The sequence below is a fragment of the Ixodes scapularis genome, unplaced genomic scaffold (assembly GCF_016920785.2).
Source record: "Ixodes scapularis isolate PalLabHiFi unplaced genomic scaffold, ASM1692078v2 PGA_scaffold9__187_contigs__length_104089568, whole genome shotgun sequence".
NCBI classification, from domain to species: domain Eukaryota; kingdom Metazoa; phylum Arthropoda; class Arachnida; order Ixodida; family Ixodidae; genus Ixodes; species Ixodes scapularis.
In genome coordinates, this window is record NW_024609884.1 from 17,262,939 (window position 1) to 17,286,586 (window position 23,648).

Here is a 23,648-nt window from a genome sequence, read left to right on the forward strand (position 1 = left end):
CCAGTGTGGACATAAGGTGTCACCTATCAGATGCGTCCTATTGAGCTGTGTCGGCTTCGCGAGCGCCCGACATCAGAGCGCCGAACCTCGAGCCGACCCTCGTTTGTCCACGGGTGTCGCGTCGAGGATGAATCGACTTTCATCGTCAGCGACATCGCGCCGCACCATCAGCGCGCCACGTGTGAGCGCTTTCGGGCGTTTGATGGATGCGCTGCTTTGCAAGACTGCTCGTCAGTCGTTTTCATTCACGTAGCGAATCAACCTCCAACTCGCCTACACTGAACTGACTGTGGCTCTGGAGGCATCGAACGCTCTTCGAGCACCCCCCCCCCTTCCCCCCCCATACTATGATCTGCCAAAATAAACAAGTCATTCAAATCTACAAAAAAACGGAATAAAGATTAAAAAAAAATAAAGAACTGCCCTCGTATTGTAAACGTCCCCCTGTAATAAACAGACGCGCGAGTGGGCGGTGCCGGCCCACGGCCACTAGATTGCAAAAGAATAACACGCCAGTCCTCGTTCCAATTAAAGCACGCTCCGTTAAACGTGACCCGAATGGGGTCTTCGCAAGTCACACAAACGCGTGCACCTCGCAGTAAACCAATAACCGAGACCACCGGCCAAAAACGAAACGAGCGAGGAGTGCGAACGCCCGAAGCAGGTCCGGGCAGCGCATGGGGGCGTAGCCACGGAGACCGTTCAGGACTGCGGCCCGTTCAAACGGCGCGACCTTCACGGGTGCCCACGATGACGTGTCGCATTGAAGTCCGGACCATCGGAACGAACGAGCCAATGCGAGCCGAGGCTCGCGAAGCCCGCGAGTCGGGGGCCCAGCCCGAGGCTCACCAGCTCGCAGTGGGGCAACGGCGCGCGCTTCCCAAAAAGGGCTCCGCTCTAAGAAACCCGAGCTCGGAGCGCGGAGTCCCAAAACGGGGCGGCCGGCGCCGCCCCCCGGGCGTCCCGAGCAACCAAAAAGCAAGCGGGGCCCCAGGACGAGCACCTTGTTGGTTGAAACGAGCCGAGCGCCCTCACGCGGTGCCTACAAGTTCTCGGGAAGGACCTTCAAGTGGCGATCCCGCGGTCTGCTCACTTCGACATCGAGGGCTCTTGCCGCTCACTTGTGTGGTGTGTGAGGTTCCGGTTCCCCGGTGCGCGGTCTCCAGCCTTCTTCCCCCACACTTCGACTCACGTTTTCGCTCCGACGTCCCGTGGCTGCATCGAAGAGCGCAACCATGTCTGCACGAAGCAGCAAGTACATGTACAAGAGCTCCGGCGGCGCTGGAGATATTTCCATCGAGTATGGAACCGACCTCGGTGCGCTCACCAGGCTTGAGGTAGGCACAAGTCGGTTCTGCCGCGCTGGCTCATGGCGCCGCTGCTGTTCTTACCTCCAATTGTCCTCGGAGTGCCACTAAGCCTTGTGATGTCCGTTGGAGGACACGGGCTTTGGTGCATTCTCGAGCGACACGCAGATCTCGAAACATAGGAAATAACAACGAAATAGGTACCAGCGGTGCTCTTGAAGTTCAAACGCGTTCGAACGACTTGCCGTACATGAGGCATTTGCTATCTCTGTTTAGCAATATGTTTGGGCGAGGAAAGCGTCTCGAAGTGTTACTGTGCGTGCTTTATGCCTGTGAGACCGTTGGAATAGGCGAAATGGTGCAAGGAGACCAGCCTGCCTACCCGGCTCCCACCGGCATGTGAAGTGCCAACAGTACCGCTTCGATGCGCTTTCTTCAACTAGTTCTCCCCCCAATGTCAAATCATCTCCGTGGCGATGCCCTCAGTGTCAATTGTAAAAAAAAAAAAAAAAAAAAAAAACCGTTAACCCTAGTAGTCACCAAGGTTCTTAAGAATCCTCAGAGTGAGCCTATAGTTCACACCTTGAGAGTTACATGACCTCCTCTCAATGGACGAACTGGCCGGCTCATTCTTTGGAACAGTTAGAAGCCGCTAAGGACACCCGTTTGGACGTGGCATCTACGGTAGGATAGCTTGTCCAGTGTGCATTCATCAAAACGAACGAATTTGCATTAATACATTTTTTTAAAGTCAGTATTTATTTAAAAAAAAAATGAAGGCAGCATAGATCCTTGGTACAATATTGTTCTTACCTTGAATCCCTGATCCAGAATTATCTTAAATTATTATTTTTGGAGACCAAAGACCAGGAATAGTGAACATTCAGAACGTTTGACTTTGCCTACAAAAGCACCATTTAGTTTAATGAAGCCTTAAAGGCATACAGTCTGCAGCTCATCTAATGCCAGTCGACGCACGAGTATGTTTAGAAATATCTCTGCGACAACTGGTCTTTAATTGAACTAAATGTTTCGGGAACGCGAAATTGTACGGCCAAGGTTTCCTCCCGAAGGCTAAATGTGACTGAGAGGTTTAGCGTTTACAAAATTAATTTTTGACATGCCAACGGCTCTTTATAAAAAAAGTGAATAATTCTTCTGCAGTTATGTTACAGTAGATGTATGCGGTGCTCTGAGAAATTCTCTAAAGCTGCTGCGTCTGGCTAGAGGAATCCAAGATGGCGTCCCACTGAGGGTCTGCGAAAGCGTCGCCTGATTTGGTCATGGCGTCAGATTTCCCTTGGAAGGGTTTCGCGTGTTTCTTAGGTACTTTTCAAGGTTACCAGCACTAATCTTGAGCTTCATTCTTTTGTTTAATGGCACCAACACACCGAAATATTGGTTTCAATACGGGTGTTTCTTGTACAGAAAAGAAATGGGACTATGGAAAGATGCAAATTTGTGGTAGGAACAGAGGACAAACATCTTTTTATGGTCGTGTGCATTTGTTTTAAATACATAACCAAGACGACCTTAGGTATTTGGCCTTCAAAGATTGAAAGGCCAGGTCAGAATTTGTTTTCAGCATTTGTTCAGTTCTATTTGCTAAAATCCGTTTTTTTTTTCTATCAAAAGCATGCCACTTTAGTGACGGACATTTAAACAGTAACACGGCAAAAACATTAAAGAATACGGCGAACTACTCTGAGAGTGCTGAACACATTTGGTTCTCGAGTTAATCAACATAAAAAATGCTGACCTTGTCATTATTTTTAAAAGGTTATCTGATAGTCACACCGAGGGGTGTGACTCTAAACGTTCTCGTTTCAAGTGCAGCTTTAGCGAACGGTTTGGCAAACGTGTCTCGGGGTTTAGATTATGATGTTCCCTAACCATATCTTCTGTATACTTTCCCTTCTTGAAATCAACTTTTTTAAGTCGTTAAGTTTTATGGTTCTATAGAGGGTGGCAGACTTGCTCGGAGCCAGCTCAGTAAAAAAGCGCCGAAAAGTTTCGAAAAAGACTTTTTCTGGGCAATGCATACTTGAAATTACGAAACACTGCAGTCCTTACCAGCTTTATTAAAGCGTTTTGTTTTTCTGGTGCTACAAAGAAATGAAACGAAACACGAGAGACGCAGTGGGATCATTTGAAATTCTTCGTAGTAAACCTGGCCGACAGCACGAACGCAATTATGCGATCACACCAAACATTGATTGAGTAGCGTATCACGCCTCCCCGTTTTTTCGATAAGTCGAGCAGCTCAATTGGGTTTCCCTGGGAGAGTTATAAGCTCGACACCATACCCTCCTAAATTCCGGCCGCCAATGATAAGAATTTCGCCCTCGCATGTTGCTCACATAGACAAAGAAGGGCCACAACCTCGAATTTCCTTGTTTTAATTACATTTGTAATAACGGAGCGAACGTACCCAAGGATACGGGACAGCTGCACTTTTCACGAAGAGATAAGTTTCAAGATGTCGACTCAGTAACAAAAGAAGAATACGAACTTGATGAGCAGACTTTGAAGGACCCTGGGCAACGAGCCCATCGATTCAGAAAATGTCGCAAGATTTCCGCTCCTCTCGATCCTGCGAACGAAGCACCAATGGTGTACGCGGTAACCAGATAACGGGAGGGCGTCGACAAAGCCCATACGCGCGGCAGCAGCGGCGTGCGTGCACAGGCATCCAACCTTGAGCGGCTAAATTTAATTCTGGAAAACTCCATCACCTGGGGACTATTTCCAGACAACTGGGGCAAGCACCTCCGGCGTTGTCCACCAAAGTGGGATAATCGACGCCATCGCCATCTTGAAAGCAGTCTCACAGACCTTTTCTTTGTTGACCTCTACGCTCCCATTGAACGTAAACTATTCGGGAAAGTCCCTGACCTTTCTAGTCCTTGATCAGCTAAGGTGGCCATCTTGAGCTTCCACAGAAGGGCGCACGTTGGTCACTTCGCTGAATCTTACAACAAGCGCTCTAAGCTTCCATCACGCTGTATCATACTCATATTTGTGTGAAGGCGTCAGAGGATAAAATAAAAGTTTTTCGCGTGCAACTATCGCCGCACAAGATGAAGACGCAGTGTTGGAATGCTCTACGTATTATAGGACTTTGGGGAGCCCGGATGGTTGTAGCAAGAAACCAGAGAGATGTTATCAATGCCCAGTTGACAGGGCTTAGACACGGCATTTCAAGAAGTTTCTAGGTTCAATTGCCTGAAGTAGTACATATATTTAAAACAATACCACAGTAACAATAGTTCTGACGAATTCAAAATTTTATGTCAGCACCAAGTGAATTAATTAAGTGAATATAAAAATACCCTGTCAAAGCATTTAAAATGCACGCAAAATAGGCGTTTTTTTGTATCTAGTAGAACAAGACATTTATCTTTGGACAGGGGTGTCTATCAAGACGAAACATGGACCCCAAAAGCCTACTTAGTTTATGCAAAAATAACCGATTCTTTGCGCATAGAAAATTAGTTGGTATGAAGCGTCAAAAACACTGAAGTATTTAACTAGGCTTTGAGAGAGTTATCAGCTCGCCTTTCAACTCGTACAGCTTATCAGTAAATAACATGTCCTGTTATTTACAGATAACTTCAGCCGCTAAGAGGTGTCTGCTCCATCTTACACCACTTGATAATAGGCCTAATTCAAAGATAATTACGTAGTACTACCGAAAGGGCCGCTTGATTAGGCTTAGAAACAAACTGTGGATGCATTTTTTATTTTTGTTTTCTTAACGAGAACACATACATGGTATTTAGAAAAGTGCCAGAAGTTTTTCGATGAAGTGTATGTGCTTCTAACAGACCTCGTGTGAAGTTCATGCACATTCAAGAAAAATTACTGGTGCCGCCTTATAAATGATAACATGCCGCTAACACAATTTGATCAAAATAAAAACAGGAAAGAAAAAAAGAAACAACTGTACGGCTAAAGACAGTTTTAAAGAAACAAAAAAAGAACGATGTCTTGGTCAGTTCGGTTGTCCCCGGTTTGTTTTTTTCCTACTTCAGTTTAATCTGTTGCCACTCACGTAAACCTTCGCTTTGGAATAGATAGCTAAGTAAACTCCGTCCTTTCAATATGCCTGTAGATGCGGCTCAAAATTCTCCTCGAAGCCCGTTAGACCGGCATAGTCAGAAGGAAGGGTTGGAACGAGACAGAGAAATCGACGAGCTATTGGCGGCTCCGTCGCGTCTAGCGAGGATCGAACGATCTACGCCAAAAGGAAGAGCGTTCAGAGAACCCGATAGAGTTTCCACACGTCCCTGGCAGAGAGCGGCGGCAAGCGATCGGGCGTGAGCTCAGCGACTCGGCGCGTGGAGGAAGCGGGGATGGCCGCTTGCCCAGCTAAATTTGGAGAGCGGTTCAGAGCCCATGAAGCCCGTGTATTTATAAACGTCAGCAGGTCTCCTCGCCTTCGCGAGCCTACAGTGCCGCCCCGCTGCCACTTGGAAACAGAGCGTGGGGACGGAGACCGCCTCGGGGCGCCATGGCGCGCCTTCGCAATGCTGGTCCCGGGGGGGGGGGGGGGGGGGGGGGGGGTTGCCAACTCTGTTCCCGAAGGGGGTCTTTGATTTGTCCTACCCTATCCCTACCCTTTCCTTACTGATTCCTTTTGATACACCGATCGCGACGCGAAAGGAAAAAGCGAAAAAACAAACAAACAACAACTGGCGAGCATACAAAAGGACAGCTTGATCGGCGTTAGTTCTCTTTCTCGAGTTAGCACGTTTATCCTGGATTTAGACGGTGTTACGTTTTCTTTTTTTTTTTTTTTACTTTTAGGCCTCAAACACAGCAATGTTTGTGTAGTTTTAGTAGCGTCAAAGATGGTTACAAAATTGCGACTGCTGACGATTGTGTGCATAGGCGCTGAGTACGGGAGAACCCGGAAAGTGGTGCCTATGACCGTGTTCCTTAAAACCTCTTAATCTCTTACGACAAGAGAACACACCGGCGCCATCTGTCAGGTAGTCGTAGAATACTTGGCAATTTTGTATACGTACTTGCTTTTTTTTTTTTTTTGAGCATCATTTTTTTTTTTGGCTTGAAAAACGTTTGATAGCATTATAAACGATCCTTTCTTTTAAATAGTATGTATATTTGATCTCTTAAATACCATCAAACTTTCGCTCTAGTGAAATGCAGTTCCAAGGTCACCACATAGATGGCGGAAGCGTGCCATGGTGTTCTTTTGCCGTAAGAAATCGCAAGAACTCTGTCCTAATCTAACTCAAGAGTGTGGACGGGCCATTACACCAAACGTACGCATCAACTAAACCATACACTGCAAGCATACGCCAGATGAAAGATGTTGACCCGGAAACAATAATTACTCAAATAAAACTACGATATTGTGTAGTGCCAATTAAAGGACAACGATGCTGTTTAAATAATTGAAGGATCCAACAGCCTTCATATGTGTCACAGTTGTCACTGAGTCTGCATAATTACGTTAATCATATCAATCCTGCGTTAATTCTTATATACACTCTAAAAAAGTCTGTGCGTATACTTTCACGCACAACACTCGGAGAGCCAATCAACTTAACTTACGGAGGCAGCTCAGAGAATGACGATGCCGAAACATATGTTAAGACAAAAAAACGCAGTCTGGGTTGTGACATTAAACTATGCAAGCGTGACTTTTTGCATTGCTTAATGTCACAATCCAGACTGCGTTTTTTGGTCTAAGCATATGTTGCGGCATCTTCATTCGCTGAGCTGCCTCCGTAAGTTGAGTTGATTGGCTCTCCGAGTGTTGTGCGTGAAAGTAGACGCACAGACGTTTTTTAGAGTATACATCGAAGTTAGGACTCAAACATACAGAGATTCATTACAATACAAAAAACGCATTTAAAACTGGCCACTTCCGACGTTTCTGAAGCCTCTTCTAGTTACTAACGCCTGGAGCGGACACGGTAAAAACTGAGTCATGAAAACTTCGATCTTTGGAGGGGCTTATGGCGGTCCTGTAGTGAGCGCCTGAAAAGTGAGTAGACCCTCAAGGTTCAAAGCTGAGCACGAAAAAAAGGCTGAACAATTATTTGACGGAATCGCTAATGGTGCGATTAACTTCTAGAAGCTGTGTGACGTTTAGATCACAAATAATTCTCTCGGATTTCGTCTTACAGCGTTCATATTCAAAGTGTTCAAAGCGTATGTTGATTATCAGGTTGGAAATCATGTAAACAGTAACACTACAATATTAGCACGTAGACATATTTTTGAAAGCCTAATAGTTGCGCATTTTTACTTTAGGTCATCACATTCGGAGCATTGTTGGCTTAGACCGATTTTTCTTGGCCTGTTGGGCTTAATCGACTTGGACATAAATGGAGTTCTGTCCAAGCTGAAAGAAAAAAAAAAAGAAAAAATTGCAACGACAATCAAGTTAGGCACTATAAGATAAATGACACTAGTTTTCATTACATTTGCTGTTTTTTTTAAAGTAAAATGCATAGTTTTAAAAATCACTGAAGAAGCGAGGGAGCTAAATCGTTCTCCACCGTTCCGGATCCTGATTCTCGTGGCATACCGGTGTGATAACAGCCTATTTCGAGACGTGCTGCAGTACACCAACGCATCCAAATCACAAAGGTAACTGAAGTTGACAGGTGAAACCCTCCTGAAAAATAATATCTCGTAGAAAGTTTCAGAATGGCTGCCGTCATTTTGCCAAGAGATTGAGCGCAGAGACATAATGAGCATGTTCGCGAATCGTCAGCAAAATTTTAACATTACACACGAAAGTTTTTCTTTTTTAATAAGAAAAAACAACAACAACAAATCCTTAAATAAATGTACAAAATTAGTCCGGTCTTTGCTTTGTATTGTGCTAACTGACTTCCTACCAGTAAATTAGTGTAACCCCTAGCGTGATGGCTTCAAGGACGTCGTCAATGCTGATCGTCTTAAATTAAGTAACTCCAGAAGCTGGCTTTACCACAAAGCGGTCAGTGTAGAGGAGAAGCTCACCTTTTCTCTGCGGGAAGGATTCGTTAATGCCGCCACCCGTTTGGAAATATATTTTTAAAGTCTTCTGCCCACAAAACACGCAAGGCAAAAGTCCGCCATCCTCTTTGCACACTGACTTTACATCTACGCGTTTCTTACAAGGTTTTCATCCATCGACCGCTTAGGTTTAAAGGCGCCGTTTAAGACGCAGCCGAACAAGTTTGAAACTTTTTCTAAAACCAACCACTTGCTTTTTCAGACAGGGAAGACTAATGAGCGGATAGTAAGTGGAACGCTCCGTAGGCAAAAAAATAACAGTCAGAAGCACTTCGCGGAAGCCATCTGGAGCTTGGAACCACGCCACGCCCTGGAAGAGAAGTTCGTGTCACTGGTGCTACCGTGTGACCGCGCCTCGCATTAGCGCGGTGACTTGATTTTGCCATGTCAACAAACACACACACACACAAAAAAAAAAGAAAGAAAATGTAAATAAATATTACGACGTGTTTTAAACTGGCGTGATATTTAACTTCTCTCTAGAGCGGCGTGGTTTCTTTGTCACTTTTTTATAGTACACTGTCGTCGATTTATATCGGGGTTGTGCAGTGCACTAGAATACCAGCTGAAGGTGTCAACTTTTTCTGGGGCGACACATAAATTACTTGTGCTACTACACTGTCTGTAGAATAAAAAAAAAGGAGATATTAGGCGTTCTGTATTGCAAACTGTTTTCCTTTTTTTTTAAATATCGCCGTACAGATTAAAACCTCGAAAGAATCGCGAATTGAAAAAAAAAGAAGGTAAAAATGAAGGACCGGTTGTACCTCGTCAGAAGACTTGGCGTAACACTTTGCTGATTTTACTACAGCAATAACCATGAACGTGAACAAGAGAAAATGGGACTCGTACCAAAGAACGTTGTCGACGAAAACAGCGGGCTACAGAAGGGCGAGGTTTGAGACAATGGCTGCTCCCTCTGCGCTTTTGCGCCCTCGTTAGACATTGCGATTGATTCGTGACAGAGGGTTGATAGTAGAGATAAGCACGGCCTAGAGGCTTACATTCATGCTAATTACGAACATATAAGGCCTAGTAGATTACTTCTGGGGAGGTTCTCAGGAAAGCGAACTTTTGTTGTCAAGTTGGTCTCGTTTAACGTGTTTTTGTCGTTGTTCCATCTTCTTTCTTCCCAGGACAAGCTGCGCCTTCTCCAGGAGGACCTCGAGTCCGAACGGGAGCTCAGGCAAAGGGTGAGTACTACAAGGGAAACGTTTCGCTCCCCACTTCCGCTGCCCTTTCCTCCTCCGACACCGGCTCCACCCTCACTGTTTCAGTGCCTCATCCCTTAGCCACGTTCCTGGCCGACGTCACGCTCTGAAGTCGGGCCAGAATCGAGGGGGGTACCGAGCTCGCGGCCCAGCAAAGCGGAGAAAATAGAAAAGCGCGCTACGTACCCAGACTCAACAGAAACGGCTCGCAATCTCGCTCTCTCTCTCTTTTCTTCCACTCTATTCCTTCTGGTCTTTTCTTTCCCAGCTTGATTTTTTTTTTCTTTTAAACTGGCTCTCTTACTTTGTCTGCATCATGTCTATTTATTTATTTCTTCCTCGTTCTCACCACTTTGTTTTTTCTTGGTGGGATGCCGAACCTGGCATCCTGGCTGCATACTCCAAGAGCCGCATTTGGAAGGTTCCGCTCGCCTTTTTGGGCGGCGAGCTGCATGCAGCGTTCGGGGATTCTTTTCTCATCTCGTTCTCGGCGCGTCTTTATTTATTCTAGATGGAAGAGAAGGAGCGAGCCGCCGGAGGCTAAATTTACACACACACAAAAAAAAGGAGGAGAATTATTGCGAAAAGAAAGCGAGCGAGCGCCGTGTGTGTGTATGTAGGCGTAACATGTGCAGCAACAATGCCTTTCATTCAGATGCTGCAACTGACATTATATGGCCTAATTCGCAATACAGATCCGATCAACTTTCGTGTTGTGCTTTGGGCTGTTTTTCGCGTTGCGTTCCTATACCAGCACCTCCTGTAAACCCTAACACCCCCCCCCCCCCCCCCCAAAAAAAAAAAAAAAAAATGACGTTAACGGGTAACGAGTAGTGCGTCATCGCTCAATCGAAAGTTGCTCTCCGATGAATTGGTCAGGATTAGGAAGTGCTCATTGACGTTGAAGGGTGGGATTAGGGGCGCGCGTGTGTTCTATGTGATACGTGTGGCGCTTGGCTTACGCTTACCCCGCCCACCTTGCAACGTCACGTTGCTAGGCCCGATTCTGAGCCAGCGATTGGGTGAGAGTCTCGAAGCCACTTTTGGGCGATTCTCAGGGTACGAAGAGTAAATTTTTAGTAAGCGAACGTGTTTTTTTCCCGATAAAATGTTTGGCAAGAAACGTTTCGCAGTTACCTAGAAAAATTGATTCGAATGATACCGCCACGAGACACGTTCCGAGTGTGCACTCACGAGGCGTTTTAAAGTCAAAAATCTTTTTGTGCCCCACAAAGCTACGATTTAGCTTTCCAGAAAAATTAGGCCTAATCATTTTACAATATAAAAGGCACCGATGACCTTGTTTCTTATAAACTGCTTTTTTTAGTTGACGTTAACATAGTCGACAATAAGTTAAAAGTTGAAAGCACGCATAGCATCGGCAACAAAATTATAAAGGGTCGCAAACACTGAAAAAAATGGCCTTTCTTTATGATGAAATATGCTGTTTAAAGAAAAAAAGGAATAAAATCAGAAACAGTTTCATAAACGCTTGAAGTTGTCAATCCGAATTATCTTTTCTGACTGAACAAATCCTGAAATCACGAAGCGACTCCATTAAAACTCTTGCCGATTGGGAAGGAGAAAACGTGCTTACACATATTTTTTAAAACATTTGAGCATATAATATGTTGTTGATCTTATATTGTTTCGAAATGTTTTGCTTTTTTCCCGTTTTGTGAAGCGTTTGCAGTGATAAAATTAAAGAGCTTGTTTGCTCTGACGTGTGCGATTGCAGTTGTCTTCAGCCTGTTTGCTCGAAAAAAATTATCTGTTACGATTACCCTTAAGATAGTGTAGATTAGTTCTAGTTACGCTCTGCCAAGATAAAATCGCCACTTCGTGCTGTAAAAATTTAATTTTGGAGCTAAGCTTTGTTTGCATTTTAAGACTGGCCTTTCGCGGAACAGTCAAAGTCCCTGGCGCTTTGAGAAAAAAAAAAGAAAAAAGAAAAACGTAGTCACTGTGTGTGCTAGCTTTTTTTTTTTGTTTTCTAACGAAAATGTCTGAGAGGGACATTTCTCAGTTCAATTTTAATGAATGTATCAAAAGAAGTAAAAAACAAATCAAGGCAGCTTGATCCGATTGACGCAACCGGTAAAGGCGCGAGAGGTGGTCGATATTTACTTCATAGATATTTAGAGAAAAGACTTGGGGGTTGAAATAAAGAAAAAAAAAAACACAGACACGCACAACAATGGGCAAGCTCTGAAACTCAGACTCTTGACAGATCTCTTCTCTTCACGCTTTGTTTCCCCTTTGGTGCAGGGACCACGTTCGGTGCCGAATGCTTCGGGTTAATCGGGAAGTCTGATGGCGTCGGCCCCTTTGTGTGTTGCAGATCGAGCGCGAGAAGTCGGACCTGACGGTGCAGCTGATGCAGCTGAGCGACCGGCTGGAGGAGGCCGAGGGCTCTTCGGAGACCGTGGTCGAGATGAACAAGAAGCGGGACACGGAGCTGTCCAAGCTGCGCAAGCTGCTCGAGGACGTTCACCTCGAGAGCGAGGAGACGGCGCACCACCTGCGCAAGAAGCACCAGGAGGCCATCGCCGAGTTCCAGGAGCAGCTCGATGGCATGACCAAGCTCAAGAGCAAGTGAGTGCCCGCTTCGTTTCCAGCGACTGCACAAACAAACACCACCTAGCTATACGGCATCACGTCCAAGGTAAGAAAGCCTCAGTGCTGAACTTTAATTCAGCACTAAGGCTTTCCTAACTGGGAGGTGCTGCATGCGGGAAGAAACCGAGGGAGAGGAGGAATGGTTAGTGGGTAGACGCCATGCTAGCTACCTCCTTGGTCTCTGCTCACTGTTCGGAAGGATTCGAACGTCAAGCGCCAGCGTCCGGCGTTGCTCACAGACGACGAGACTCACTACAACGATTGCTAAAACTAAAACGATTACGACTCAGACGATTACAACATTTTCGTGTTTGGGAACGAACGGAAACGTTCGTGAACAAGCTCTACCATCGATGCGTGCGCGGTTGTAATGAAGTTGCTTTCTCAACTAGCAGCGCTGATTGAATTTTCGGCCATCGGAAATTGGTAATACCCACGAAGGAAATCAGGGTTACCAACTTCGGCGAGACACGAGTTTCCAAGTACCTTCTACGGCGAATCAAATTATAACCTGATGCTCTAAGATGAAATGAAAAAGTAAAAACTGAACGTGTTTGCTGAACAGTTATAGATGACCGCAGGAAAAAAAAAAAACACAAACATCTGTGATATCTGTGTTTGATTCAGAGCATTTTTCTAAAGTCGCTCAGTTTCTTATTTTGGCGTGTTTGGACACGACACATGGAGGTAATCCTCAGCCAGGAGCGAGAGCCGGTTTAAAAAATACCCAATGATGTACTTTCCTAGAGAATCCACAACGTTGCTTGAATTTGAAAAAAAAAAAGGAAATGATTAGAGCCATAAATAATTTAAGCTTAAAAATCAGATCTTGTGTGTAGCAGCGCAGGCTTATTTTGGTGCCGAAGGCCAATCAGCGTGTTGTTGTCATTCATTATATATATTCAGTCAATCATTTTTATTCATTAATGAAATATATATATATATATATATATATATATATAAAACTGCTAACGCACCTGGATTAATAGCTACAGTGGCTAAAGTAACAGACAGCTTAAAGAAAAAAAGAAAAACGCAGTACGAGGCGAGTAGCGGACATCGAATAATAGACGCTGTCCTTTGAGTCAGAGGACAATTGTATTTCTCTCCAAACAATTATACTTTATGATTCGTGGAGCAACTTTTTGTTAGGGTGCCTTCATGCCCGTTTTGCTTAGGGTGATGACATTCTTTGTAGAACCCGATGCTGACAACGCACGCTCTTGAGAAAAAAAAAGCACAAAGAAAAAGCCGGTAACAAAATATGGCCATACAGCGCTTTCAATGCCAAGAGCGTGTGCCGGGGGACGCGCTTTCTCGCGTTCAGAAACAAAAAAGAAACAAATAAGTCGAGAAAAATATGGTCAGATGTCATCCCGCTAAGCAACGCGCACATAAAGGCACCTACCTACCTTTTGTCAGATATTTAAGTACAAAATAAAATAGGTTCCAGACACATACACAACAAAAATATATATAAAAATAAGCAGACGCACATTGCTGCTTTGCGCACGAAATTTAAACCTATAATTTTCACATGAGCAGTAACCAAACTATGTCAGTTAGCAATTATATTTACACGCATCACATGTAGTTTTCTCTCTTTGCCGGAGAAGCTTACTTTTGGAAGTCCGTTCGGGTAAATAGATTGAAAGCCGCCATGATTCAATTTAATATACCAGGACATATGTTTGAAAACCAAATTGGTTTCGAAAATTTTGTAAAAAAATATGGAACTGCTAAGTCATACATTTTCCTAATAAGCATACAATACAAAATAATATAGTTGGACAAAAGTGAAGTTACTGAATGATTTAGAACTTTCTTCGTGATCCATCTTCAGAAATGCATGCAGAAAGTTTAATTAAAATTATGCGATTTATAACTCTAATTGTATTTATCTTCCTTCAACAGGGCCGAGAAGGAAAGGCAGAAGTTTCAGGCCGAAGTGTACGAACTCTTGTCTCAAGTGGAAAATTCGAACAAGGAAAAGGTGAGGGGTTCATTGTGTATCTTAAATGACATTCTAAAGATGGTTCTATATAAATAGTCATCATGGGCGTTTTTATGACTTGAACATGAAGTTACGGAAATCATATCGTTGTTTTGTTGAACAAAAAACAGGGCACCACCGAGGCGCTTTTGTGTTTTATCTTGGTAAAATTTAAATCTGATCACTAGAGAAATGTAACATCACGAGAGAAATGTAACATCAAGCAACAGCAAAAATTCGAGGAACAGTTTCTGCTCGTGAGCAGATAGAATTTTTAAACAGGTGTGTTAGTGTGTGTGTGTCTCATTCTGTCACGCTCAAAATTATCTCGAAGGTATATTATAGTCCTCTAAATTCGAAAGGCCCTTACACACAGGAGCATTCCCCTTGCATTTTTTTTTTTGCGTTACGAATAAGTCACCGCAACATCTTTGCTTCGAATGTCACGTGCAAGCCTACTGGTTGTCATTCTGCACATGAAGCACGGATGTCTCTGCGACTGACAACGTAAGCCAATGTAAGCTTTCGTAACGTGACGCAACGTAAGGAAACGGTGCTGTGTGAACCGGCCAGAAGCTATGCGGCAAGAAAGTGAGGGAGAGGAGGAGACGAGAGGGGACGGTCAGAATGTCGAGCTCTGGTTCGAAGGATTAGTGGGGAGACCTAAAGGAAACGTTCAGCTTGCTCCTTACAAACAACCTGGTTTGGGGTTTTGTTAGGTCGTACACAACACATCGGGTCGCAGCGTATCTATTCAGTTTTTTTCCGGCCAATCTGAGCGTGATGTGTCGCATCCGTTTTCAGCTGACCATCCAGAAGACAGTGGAGAAGCTGGAGCACACCGTGTACGAGCTGAACATCCGCATCGAGGAACTGAACCGCACCGTCATCGAAGTGACGGCGCAGAGGACCAGGCTGAGCGCCGAAAACGCCGAGTACCTCAAGGAGGTCCACGAACTCAAGGTGTCCCTGGACAACGTAAACCACCTCAAGGGACAGTTGGCCACGCAGCTCGAGGACACCCGCCGCCGCCTCGAGGACGAAGAGAGGGTGAGATGCTTTTCCCTTGCGAGAAAGTCGCGAGCCACAGCTGTCATCTAAAACTCAAGCAGAAAAAAAAACAAAAAAAAACAAAAAAAAAACACGCGTTTTAGCTAATGTTTTTCGGGGGCGTTAGGCCCCACTATACTGAGTCCGTGGCCCTGCAGAACCCTCCGAGGGTTATCTACTATTAGCGCCCAGATGTTTCGGTGGCACCCTATTATGGTTTTGGTTCATAACGTCACGGCCAGAATTTTCCTCGCGGTGCCGTCACGAGTTGTAATCTTTGACTACTGTTCATCAGCTGCGAATCGCAAGTTCGATGTTACGTGTAAAAATACCAACGGAAGCTCTGAGTTATCGCATTCCTAATCGTCACAGTTGACACTTTGACATTGCCCTGACTCCCGTCGATGAAAGAAAAAATAATCCAGATAAAGACGTCACAGTGAGCGTTCGGCCAAACGCGAACTGCGACTATAGCGATGCCTTTTGTCATGGCTAGTAGTCACGAATAGTTTATGAAAGGCAGAGCGTGGCTTATGATGTTCACGTTCTATCTTCTTGATTTGTTGTTAAACTTTTTTTTATCGGCCAATGCCTCAATCTTTTTGGATGAGGAGCTATAATAAACTGCACGTGACTCACCACTTTTGCGCATCTGAAGCTCTCAGTCACTATAGAATCTAGACTAAATTGGTAGGTCTTAAGCGGACGAGCGAAGCTTAGAAAGTGCTTTGACCGGTAAATATGATCTATGTAGGGCACTGTGCATGAATATTCGAGTACTCAGTGGCCTAAAGCAGATAACATTTTTGAATGAAGATGCTACCTGGCGATGCGTTAGACAGCGCCCCTAGGTCGCTATGACTTGCCCTCGACGCATTCTGTTGGAAGCAAACGCGCAGTATTTTCTTCAAGCTGTGTGTAAATATGTTGTAAACGCACCCTCAAAAAAAAAAAAAAAAAAAAAACTGAGAAGATTCTATTGTGTCTTTATCCAGAAACGTGCCAGTCTGGAGTCGTCCCTGCACACTCTGGAGGTTGAAATCGAGTCCCTCAAGGTGCAGCTCGACGAAGAATCCGAAGCCAGGCTCGAGGTTGAGAGGCAGCTGGTAAAGGCCAACGCCGACGCCGCCGCCTACAAGACCAAGTACGAAACTGAAGTCCAGGCTCATGCCGACGAGGTTGAGGAACTTAGGTGAGTGTTCTACCTAGATCACGTGGGATCACGGAGGCTAACGTTGCCACGCTGTTGTTACAATTCACACAGACGACTGAATGCTATCCTACAGCAATGTACGTCGCCGGTTCAGCAGGCGCATACAGACTGGTAATGAAGAACAAATCAGAAATCGGGACTAACTTGTTCGAAACTAAATGAACAAGAATCGCATTCGACACAGTCTCATTGGAAGCACTGACTCCGTCCCCTCTTTTGTACATAGATATCCAAGTTTTACACACCATTATGACCACCTTGCCAATGCTTTTGATAAGATTATCTCGAATAACTCTTTTACTCATCTGGTTTTGATCACTATTGTTCTGTTGTTCAGTCTAACTGATCTACACCAACTTAATTAATAAAAATGCGTCCTAGATTTAATTTGACTCTTTTGAAGAAGATAACAGTATGCGGAGGAATAGTACGGAGTTACACTTTCAAACATCACATATGCAGTATTAAACTAGAAGGCGCCAACAAAAAAAAGGAAAAGAAAATTATTGAAATGAGAGTTAAATGGCCAGCTGTGCACGATCTTACTAAAAAAAAAAAAACACACACACATTGTGTGTGTTTTTTTTTTGTTTCCCCTTTAGCGGGGATTTTCAGTATGAAGAAAAATATAATATTAATAAAACATAGCTCGCTCATTAAGAGTTTCGAGCAGCTGTAGAATAGTTACACTGCCGATACGATTAGACAACCTCACGTAGGCGGAACTCCACTACGCTCTCCCATGCAGAAAACGGGAAAAAAGAGTAATTAAGGATGTCTATATAATACAATATAATACAATGCATATTTGTTGCGTTGTTCACTGGTGACGTTTTTTTAAACCATTTTTATTTACCATCTGTTGAGTTCATATAGTTTCAGAAAAGGTTGACGCACTGGTATTTTAGGTTTTCAAACCAAAACCAAGTGTAATAAATGGCTGTAGTGCACACATACATTGCCGAAACCATGACGAACGTTAGAAAGTAGGTTAAATTCTAGTAATTAGTTTTACTATTAGCCATGCAACACATTCAGTTTCTGCTGGTGGCACAGAAAAATGGTTGTGCTTGATGCATTGTGCGCTCACACATTTTCATGGTATCTAAAAATCAACTACCCATATTAATGTTGCCGTTCATTGTCCTAGGAAGGTGAGTCTGCTGGTGTGCGGAACACGCTCACTTGAAGGAAGCTTTACTCCATATCAAACTGTCAAGAAGAGGCAACATTTAAAACCTCAAACTTGAGGCAAGACTCCAACGGAACGAGAATACGATAGGATACACTGCTTCAGACACACCTGCGTTTAAGGTGCGTTAAAAAAGACTTGCTTCAGTTTTGTGGGAATAGCGGGTTTTCGAGTTGCTACACTTCCCAGACCTACTTTCTTCGCATGTGGCGAGGACATTTCGTTGACTCAAAGCTATCTACGAAGAAAGAGCCTTGGCGAAGACCTCGTCAAATGAAAACACCTCATTCGCCGACAAACCCAATAAAGCATAAAACAGCCAGTGTAGTGCCGCGCGAAGCGCACACAGACTCCGATTCAAGCCCAGCCAAGAGGAGCGAAAATGTGGGCTCCAAGTGGGTCGAGAGATTGTCGCGGCACAAAATACGTCTTCTTTTCCGTGTCGCCGTCGTCTCTCGTCGGGGGACGCAGAGTGGACACTGCCCTAGGAGGACAGAGTCAATGTTTGAACACAAACACTTGAGGAAAAGAGAGCCGGGGGGCTCGCCCCACGACTCGAAACCTTGGACGGGGGCCGAGCTTCGAAAGCGTGGCGCCGTCGCGCTTGGGGGAAGGAGGACCAACTGTCCTTCGGCCTTGCTGGATGCTTCCCGCTCTCCTCTCAGTGTTGCCGACTGGATCTAAGATGCCCGAGGACAGGTCCTGCCTCCTGTCCTGCCGTCCAATCGGCTTATACGTCGAAATTGAAGGGAAGTGTCGACGCCGAGGTTCCACAATTGCTGAGGTCGTGCTGGTGTCCTTGTTAGATTTATTGTTGTACCGCGCTGGAAATCTAAAAGAATACATTGACGAGAAAAAAAATTGAGTCATGAAAATCGAAATAACTTTTTATTCTTACAGTCACTACCGCGATCTTCGTTTTAAACCGGCGGAGTTTATTCGATCGTTTAAAATACTAAAATTACAATATTAACGTTATTGTGCAATTTAAATGACTCTAGAGCCATAAAAAGCAGTGAAGGAGGAATAACAAATAGAGCATGGCGTAACTTGCTTTACGATCCGGAAATCGGATTGAACAATTTAACCGAGGCGTTGGGCAACAGAGAGAATGAATTCTTTACTGAGGGTAATAAATTTTGAAAGATACCATCGGCACAAATTATCTTAGTCTAAATGGTAACAATCGCAGGGTTCTAGGTTACAAAATCGTTCCTTGAAGGCGTGAAGACGCTCGTTGTCTGACCTCATGAGAGCGATCTTTGTGTCTTTCTGGACGGAAAGGAGAGGGAAAAGAGGGGGTGGTTAGTCGTTTCCGAGGTTGCTTACTTAACAGCGAGATTGATGAACCTCACCGGGCAAATTACCACTTTGCCGCCCAGTCAATTAGTGAAGACCGCATGCAGCTAGATGAATGCAGTATTTTGAAAATTGGAACGACGTTTTCGGTATGAATACGTGAGGCAGATTTTGTATTAGAACCTGCCAAATATGTTTTAAAGACTCGTTCACATTGAGCAGGTTGTTTATGGTGAAATAGAGTTGAAAAAAAAAAGAAAAGAAAGAGCTGCTTTGTCTTCCTACAAATACCGTGATAAATGTTCGAAATCGTCGTGCAGGGACAGATGGAACCAATATTTGAACTAGGCTTTTATTGGCAGTATTGTTTTAAGGCACCAATGCGTGTTACTGTGCGGCGACAAAGCGGCATAACGTTAGGGAAAAAATCCGTTCCTCGAGGAGTAAAGTTCTTCCCAGCCCTGACTTAGGCCGATGTCTCAAAGAGAAACTGCTTGTGCGCAGGCGCAAGATGGCCCAGAAGATCTCTGAGTACGAAGAGCAGCTGGAGGCCCTGCTGACCCGCTGCAGCAGCCTGGAGAAGCAGAAGTCCCGACTGCAGAGCGAGGTCGAGGTGCTCATCATGGACCTGGAGAAGGCCACTGCGCACGCTCAGAACCTCGAGAAGCGCGTCGCCCAGCTGGAGAAGCTCAACATCGACCTCAAGTCCAAGGTCGAGGAGCTCACCATTATGCTGGAGCAGAGTCAGCGCGAGCTTCGTCAGAAGCAGGCCGACCTGCAGAAGCTCCAGCACGAGTACGAGAAGCTGCGCGAGCAGCGCGATGCCCTCCAGCGGGAGAACAAGAAACTCGTCGGTACGCCACATGGGCCGTGTGCTCGGTCTACCTTATGGGCGCGTCTCAGTAGGCGAACACCCAAGCGGCCCTGTTCATAGCTTTTTATACTTCATTCACACGGCCAGCTTAAAGGTACCTTTAACATAGCTCCATTTGCAGTCGGCGAATCAGCCAGCGCTCTTGGGTTGCGAGTACATTCCACGAGCCGAGGATCACGAACTGATTCGCCGCCGAACATAAAGGTCCCTTTGCTAAAGGGACATTTATGAACATGTCAATATGGTATTGGATACATAGATGGATGCTAACGGCTGTACCCTTTGTATCAGACAGTAACTTGTGTCAACTAGCCTGGAAGCTAAGAACTAAAAGACACGAATAGGCAATCCACGTTGCGAACCGAAATAATGCTTCAGTATTCCTCACCACCAGCTGAGCAAACGTGCTTGCAAACAGGTGGTATTCTTAATGAGTGAATAGGTTCTCATACTCATGAGTAGAGTTGACTGAATGTTTGCCTAGTGAGACTAGGCTCTTGAGAAACTTCATAAACAAACGCCCCGTTCTTGAGAATGATACGAAATGGCCACTAATTCGTCGCGAGTTTGTGGCACTTTATATTGCATGGCTATAATATTTCTTATCAGTTTGTTTTTGAATATTTTATGCGCGTGGGCTCGCTAAATGCAGAGAGCATAAAGCGCCGTTCACACTCTTGCGACCGAGTAAGACGACCAGACCGGTTTTTAAGCCTTTTGCGACTTCTTAGGAGCGAATACGCTGCATAGAGCTGGTCCTAAGAGGTCGCAAGAGGCTTAAAAACCGGTCTGGTCTCTCTCGGTTTTACTCGGTCGCAAGAGCCTTAAGGGCTCCCCAGTGAACTACCTTGAAAACTTGAACGACCCTACTGCTGTAATCTTGCGTTGGAAAAGTTAAACATAGCGTCGCCGAACAATCACCGTATTTGTTTAACGCTGAGGTTTTGAAATAACAGTCCCTAATAGAATTCCGCAAGTTCGCTTTGCGTCGAGATTCCATTTCAACTTCTGGAATGCAGAGTGCAGAGTTAGTACATTGTGTGGTCGTTTCCCCCTTGAGTTTTTCAGACGTCGCTCATGTCCTCATCGGCTTTGTGACATAAATCCCCACTATTTCCTTCATGCTGCACTCTTTCTGTTCGTACTACGTAGGCTTCGCCTTCCTTGCTTATTTTTATTCCTCCTCTGCTTTTTTTTTTCTTTCTCTCTTTTCTCTCTTATTCTGTATCTTTCCTAAAGTGGTGAGGCCTCCTAGGGTTGCATGATCAGGATCACCGCTTGCTCCGTCTTTCTTCAAACATTGTGAAACCCGAGACTGGGTAGAGTAAAAATGAAAAGAGAGAAAAACAAACAGGGTTCTTGTTTAAGGCCCTGTCTGTATTTGCCCATTGTCGCTCCTTCCCTGTCCCGCACTCTTAGATATATACGATCGGATCTTGTTAGCTTCGCTTCTTGTCTTCCACCTTCAGTTGCCAGACCCCAGTTTACCTGAAGTGGGAAACGCCGCGTTATTGAAGCGCTAATTTTTCGTCCTGGCTGTTTCGGGCCTTATTAAAACCCTAATACCCCTGTTACACGGGCACCCTTAACCGTGGTTAACTCAGCTTTAACTGCTGTTACGTGGCACCACAGTTACCGCACTATGCTCTCGGGCAGCTATTTCAGAAGAAGTAAAGAGCGCGCGTGCACTGCTTCGATGCGTGCTCCAGATGCTCTAGTGCACGTTCGCCCATAGCTTTGACTGCATAGCCGCAGAATGTTGTCCGCAAGTATTCTGCGCTAACTGTGGCCTAGCGTAAGTGCAGTTAAGTGCGCCCGTGTAACGAGGGTATAACTCACTTAAAACAAGACTGGGGAAAGAAATACTTAGATATTTTGAAGGTCGTCCTTAAAATAATCGTTACTGCTCACGCCGGCAGGACGCTGTCACTCCATATTGACTGCCACAAGAGATGCTTCCGCTTAATGAGCAGAAATTGTGTCCTTCCAACTTTTGGCAAAACTATCAGTGGAAAGTGACTTGGCAAAAGTAAAAAAAAACTAACAAAAAAACCTCACCCGCATTAATAAAGTTATGGCTGGCGTGATGATAGTGAATTTAAACACTCGCTGGCTTTATTCTGCCTAAAGGCCTCTACGCACAGTCGCATTTGAGAGCGTTTGGGTGCGTTTGACAGCGTTGAAGGCTGCGAGAAACTGGGACATCCCTGCTTCTCATGTCGCGTGCCAAGATGATTCCTTGAATTGGATTCCACGCTTTCTACGAAGTACAGATGTGCCGGTGATTCGCTTTAGTCTCTCGAAGCAACGCCGTCAAACGCACTCAAACGCTCTCAAACGCAACTGTGCGTAGGGGTCTTAAGTTCCACCAGAGCGACAAACAGAAACAACCGACACCATCAAGCCTCAAAAATGTTCAGCATGCACGCGATGGTAGTACCTTGGACAGGCTTGCAGTCTTTCGGTGCTTGTCAAGTAAGCAGAAGTGATTGCAAGCTTGCCAAAGGTGCCCTCGCGTACATGCTGCACGTGTTGGAGGCTTGTCGGGGTCGGTTGTTTTTGTATGTCGCTTTAGTGGGGCTCGGGCATTTTAGCCTCAACTGACTAGATGTCATAACGTTCGGATCTTCACCCTTGTCGTTAACCTCGTCGATGTTCACAGAGCTTAAAGTCAAAGGCAGTAATTGTTAAAAAGCATACACATGAAGCAATGCAAGGTCGTATAATTCATGCTGAGGACGACAGCCACAAATCGCCGCCGTTCATTCAATAAGCTCCCAAAAATACTGATATTACTATTAAAAAAACAAAAACACGTCCATATATTACATTAAAGAAACTTCCAGGGTGTCAAGGCATTGATATTTTTTATCGTTACCAAGATCCTAAATTTAATGGAATACTGAACGGCGCGACGCAAAGCTCGTATCTCCAGCGCATATCTCATACTCAAGGTGGGTATTTGACTATGACCAACCATTCCTTCAATGAGATTTATTTTCGCATATAGCTATCAGTAGGGACTCATGCTCCTGATACTACTGTGAGCGGATACGGAGGGCTGAGATGTCAATTGTACATAACAAAATAGCTTCCTGCGAGTGATTCAGTCAATTGCAGAGGAAAGAGGCTTGGGAGTTCGGTTCGAACTACTACCCTATATTTCAGTCTCAACGTTGCTTTCATATTTGAATAATTAACGCACACTATATTGATGTACAACCAAATTTTCTTTTAAATACGAGGGCCACTTAATAAGTTATCTTTGTGAATATCTCAGTCAATCCTTCGAGCACAAAATGTAATTTTGTTTTAAAGTAATTTGTTTAAATCAAAAATTTTAGCGCATTTGGATTTGAGAAAGATAAATTTTTCGGGGTTTAATTTCAACTCCCAGCCCTTAAGCTTACCAGAAACCGTGATTCGCTGTTTCAAATTGCGTGCAGGATATTTGTTTCCGTGCAAAGAGTTGTTTTACTTCCTGGGAAGAAAGGAAGGTCGATCCAGAATTCATCAAACCAAACAACATTTGTCTCACACTTTCCATCTTCTGTTCACCATAGCCTCCTTTGTAGTGAGGAAACCTGGAAGATTCGCAAAAGGGATAACCAAAAAAAGAAAAAAAAATCTTAAACATTTTGGAGCTTAGCGTTGTGCCACAGCAGCGGCCATTTTCCAAAACACATTTAGCCGTCGCGAAATGTATTTTGAAGAAAGTAAATGTTGTTCGGTGAGGTTGATGCCATGCCATTGAGTCAATCTCCGAGCCTTGGGGAATCGCGGAGACTTTTTAGACTTTCCCCGTACAGAGGAGGCATGGTTCGACAAAGGGAACAAACTCTTGCAAGAAAA

At 44.7% G+C, this 23,648-nt stretch overlaps 1 protein-coding gene across 1 annotated transcript in view; it reads left to right on the forward strand.

The window, feature by feature from the left end:
* Positions 1–818: 818 nt before the first annotated feature.
* The window catches only part of LOC8024860 (paramyosin), a 35,008-nt gene continuing 12,178 nt past the window's right edge, over positions 819–23,648 (forward strand). The window contains exons 1-7 of the mRNA XM_029980221.4: positions 819–1,337; positions 9,482–9,538; positions 11,898–12,151; positions 14,090–14,168; positions 14,973–15,218; positions 16,214–16,410; positions 19,427–19,776. Of these exons, the coding sequence (XP_029836081.1) occupies positions 1,236–1,337; positions 9,482–9,538; positions 11,898–12,151; positions 14,090–14,168; positions 14,973–15,218; positions 16,214–16,410; positions 19,427–19,776 (1,285 nt within the window). The 5' untranslated portion in view covers positions 819–1,235. The remainder of the gene's footprint in view (positions 1,338–9,481; positions 9,539–11,897; positions 12,152–14,089; positions 14,169–14,972; positions 15,219–16,213; positions 16,411–19,426; positions 19,777–23,648) is intronic.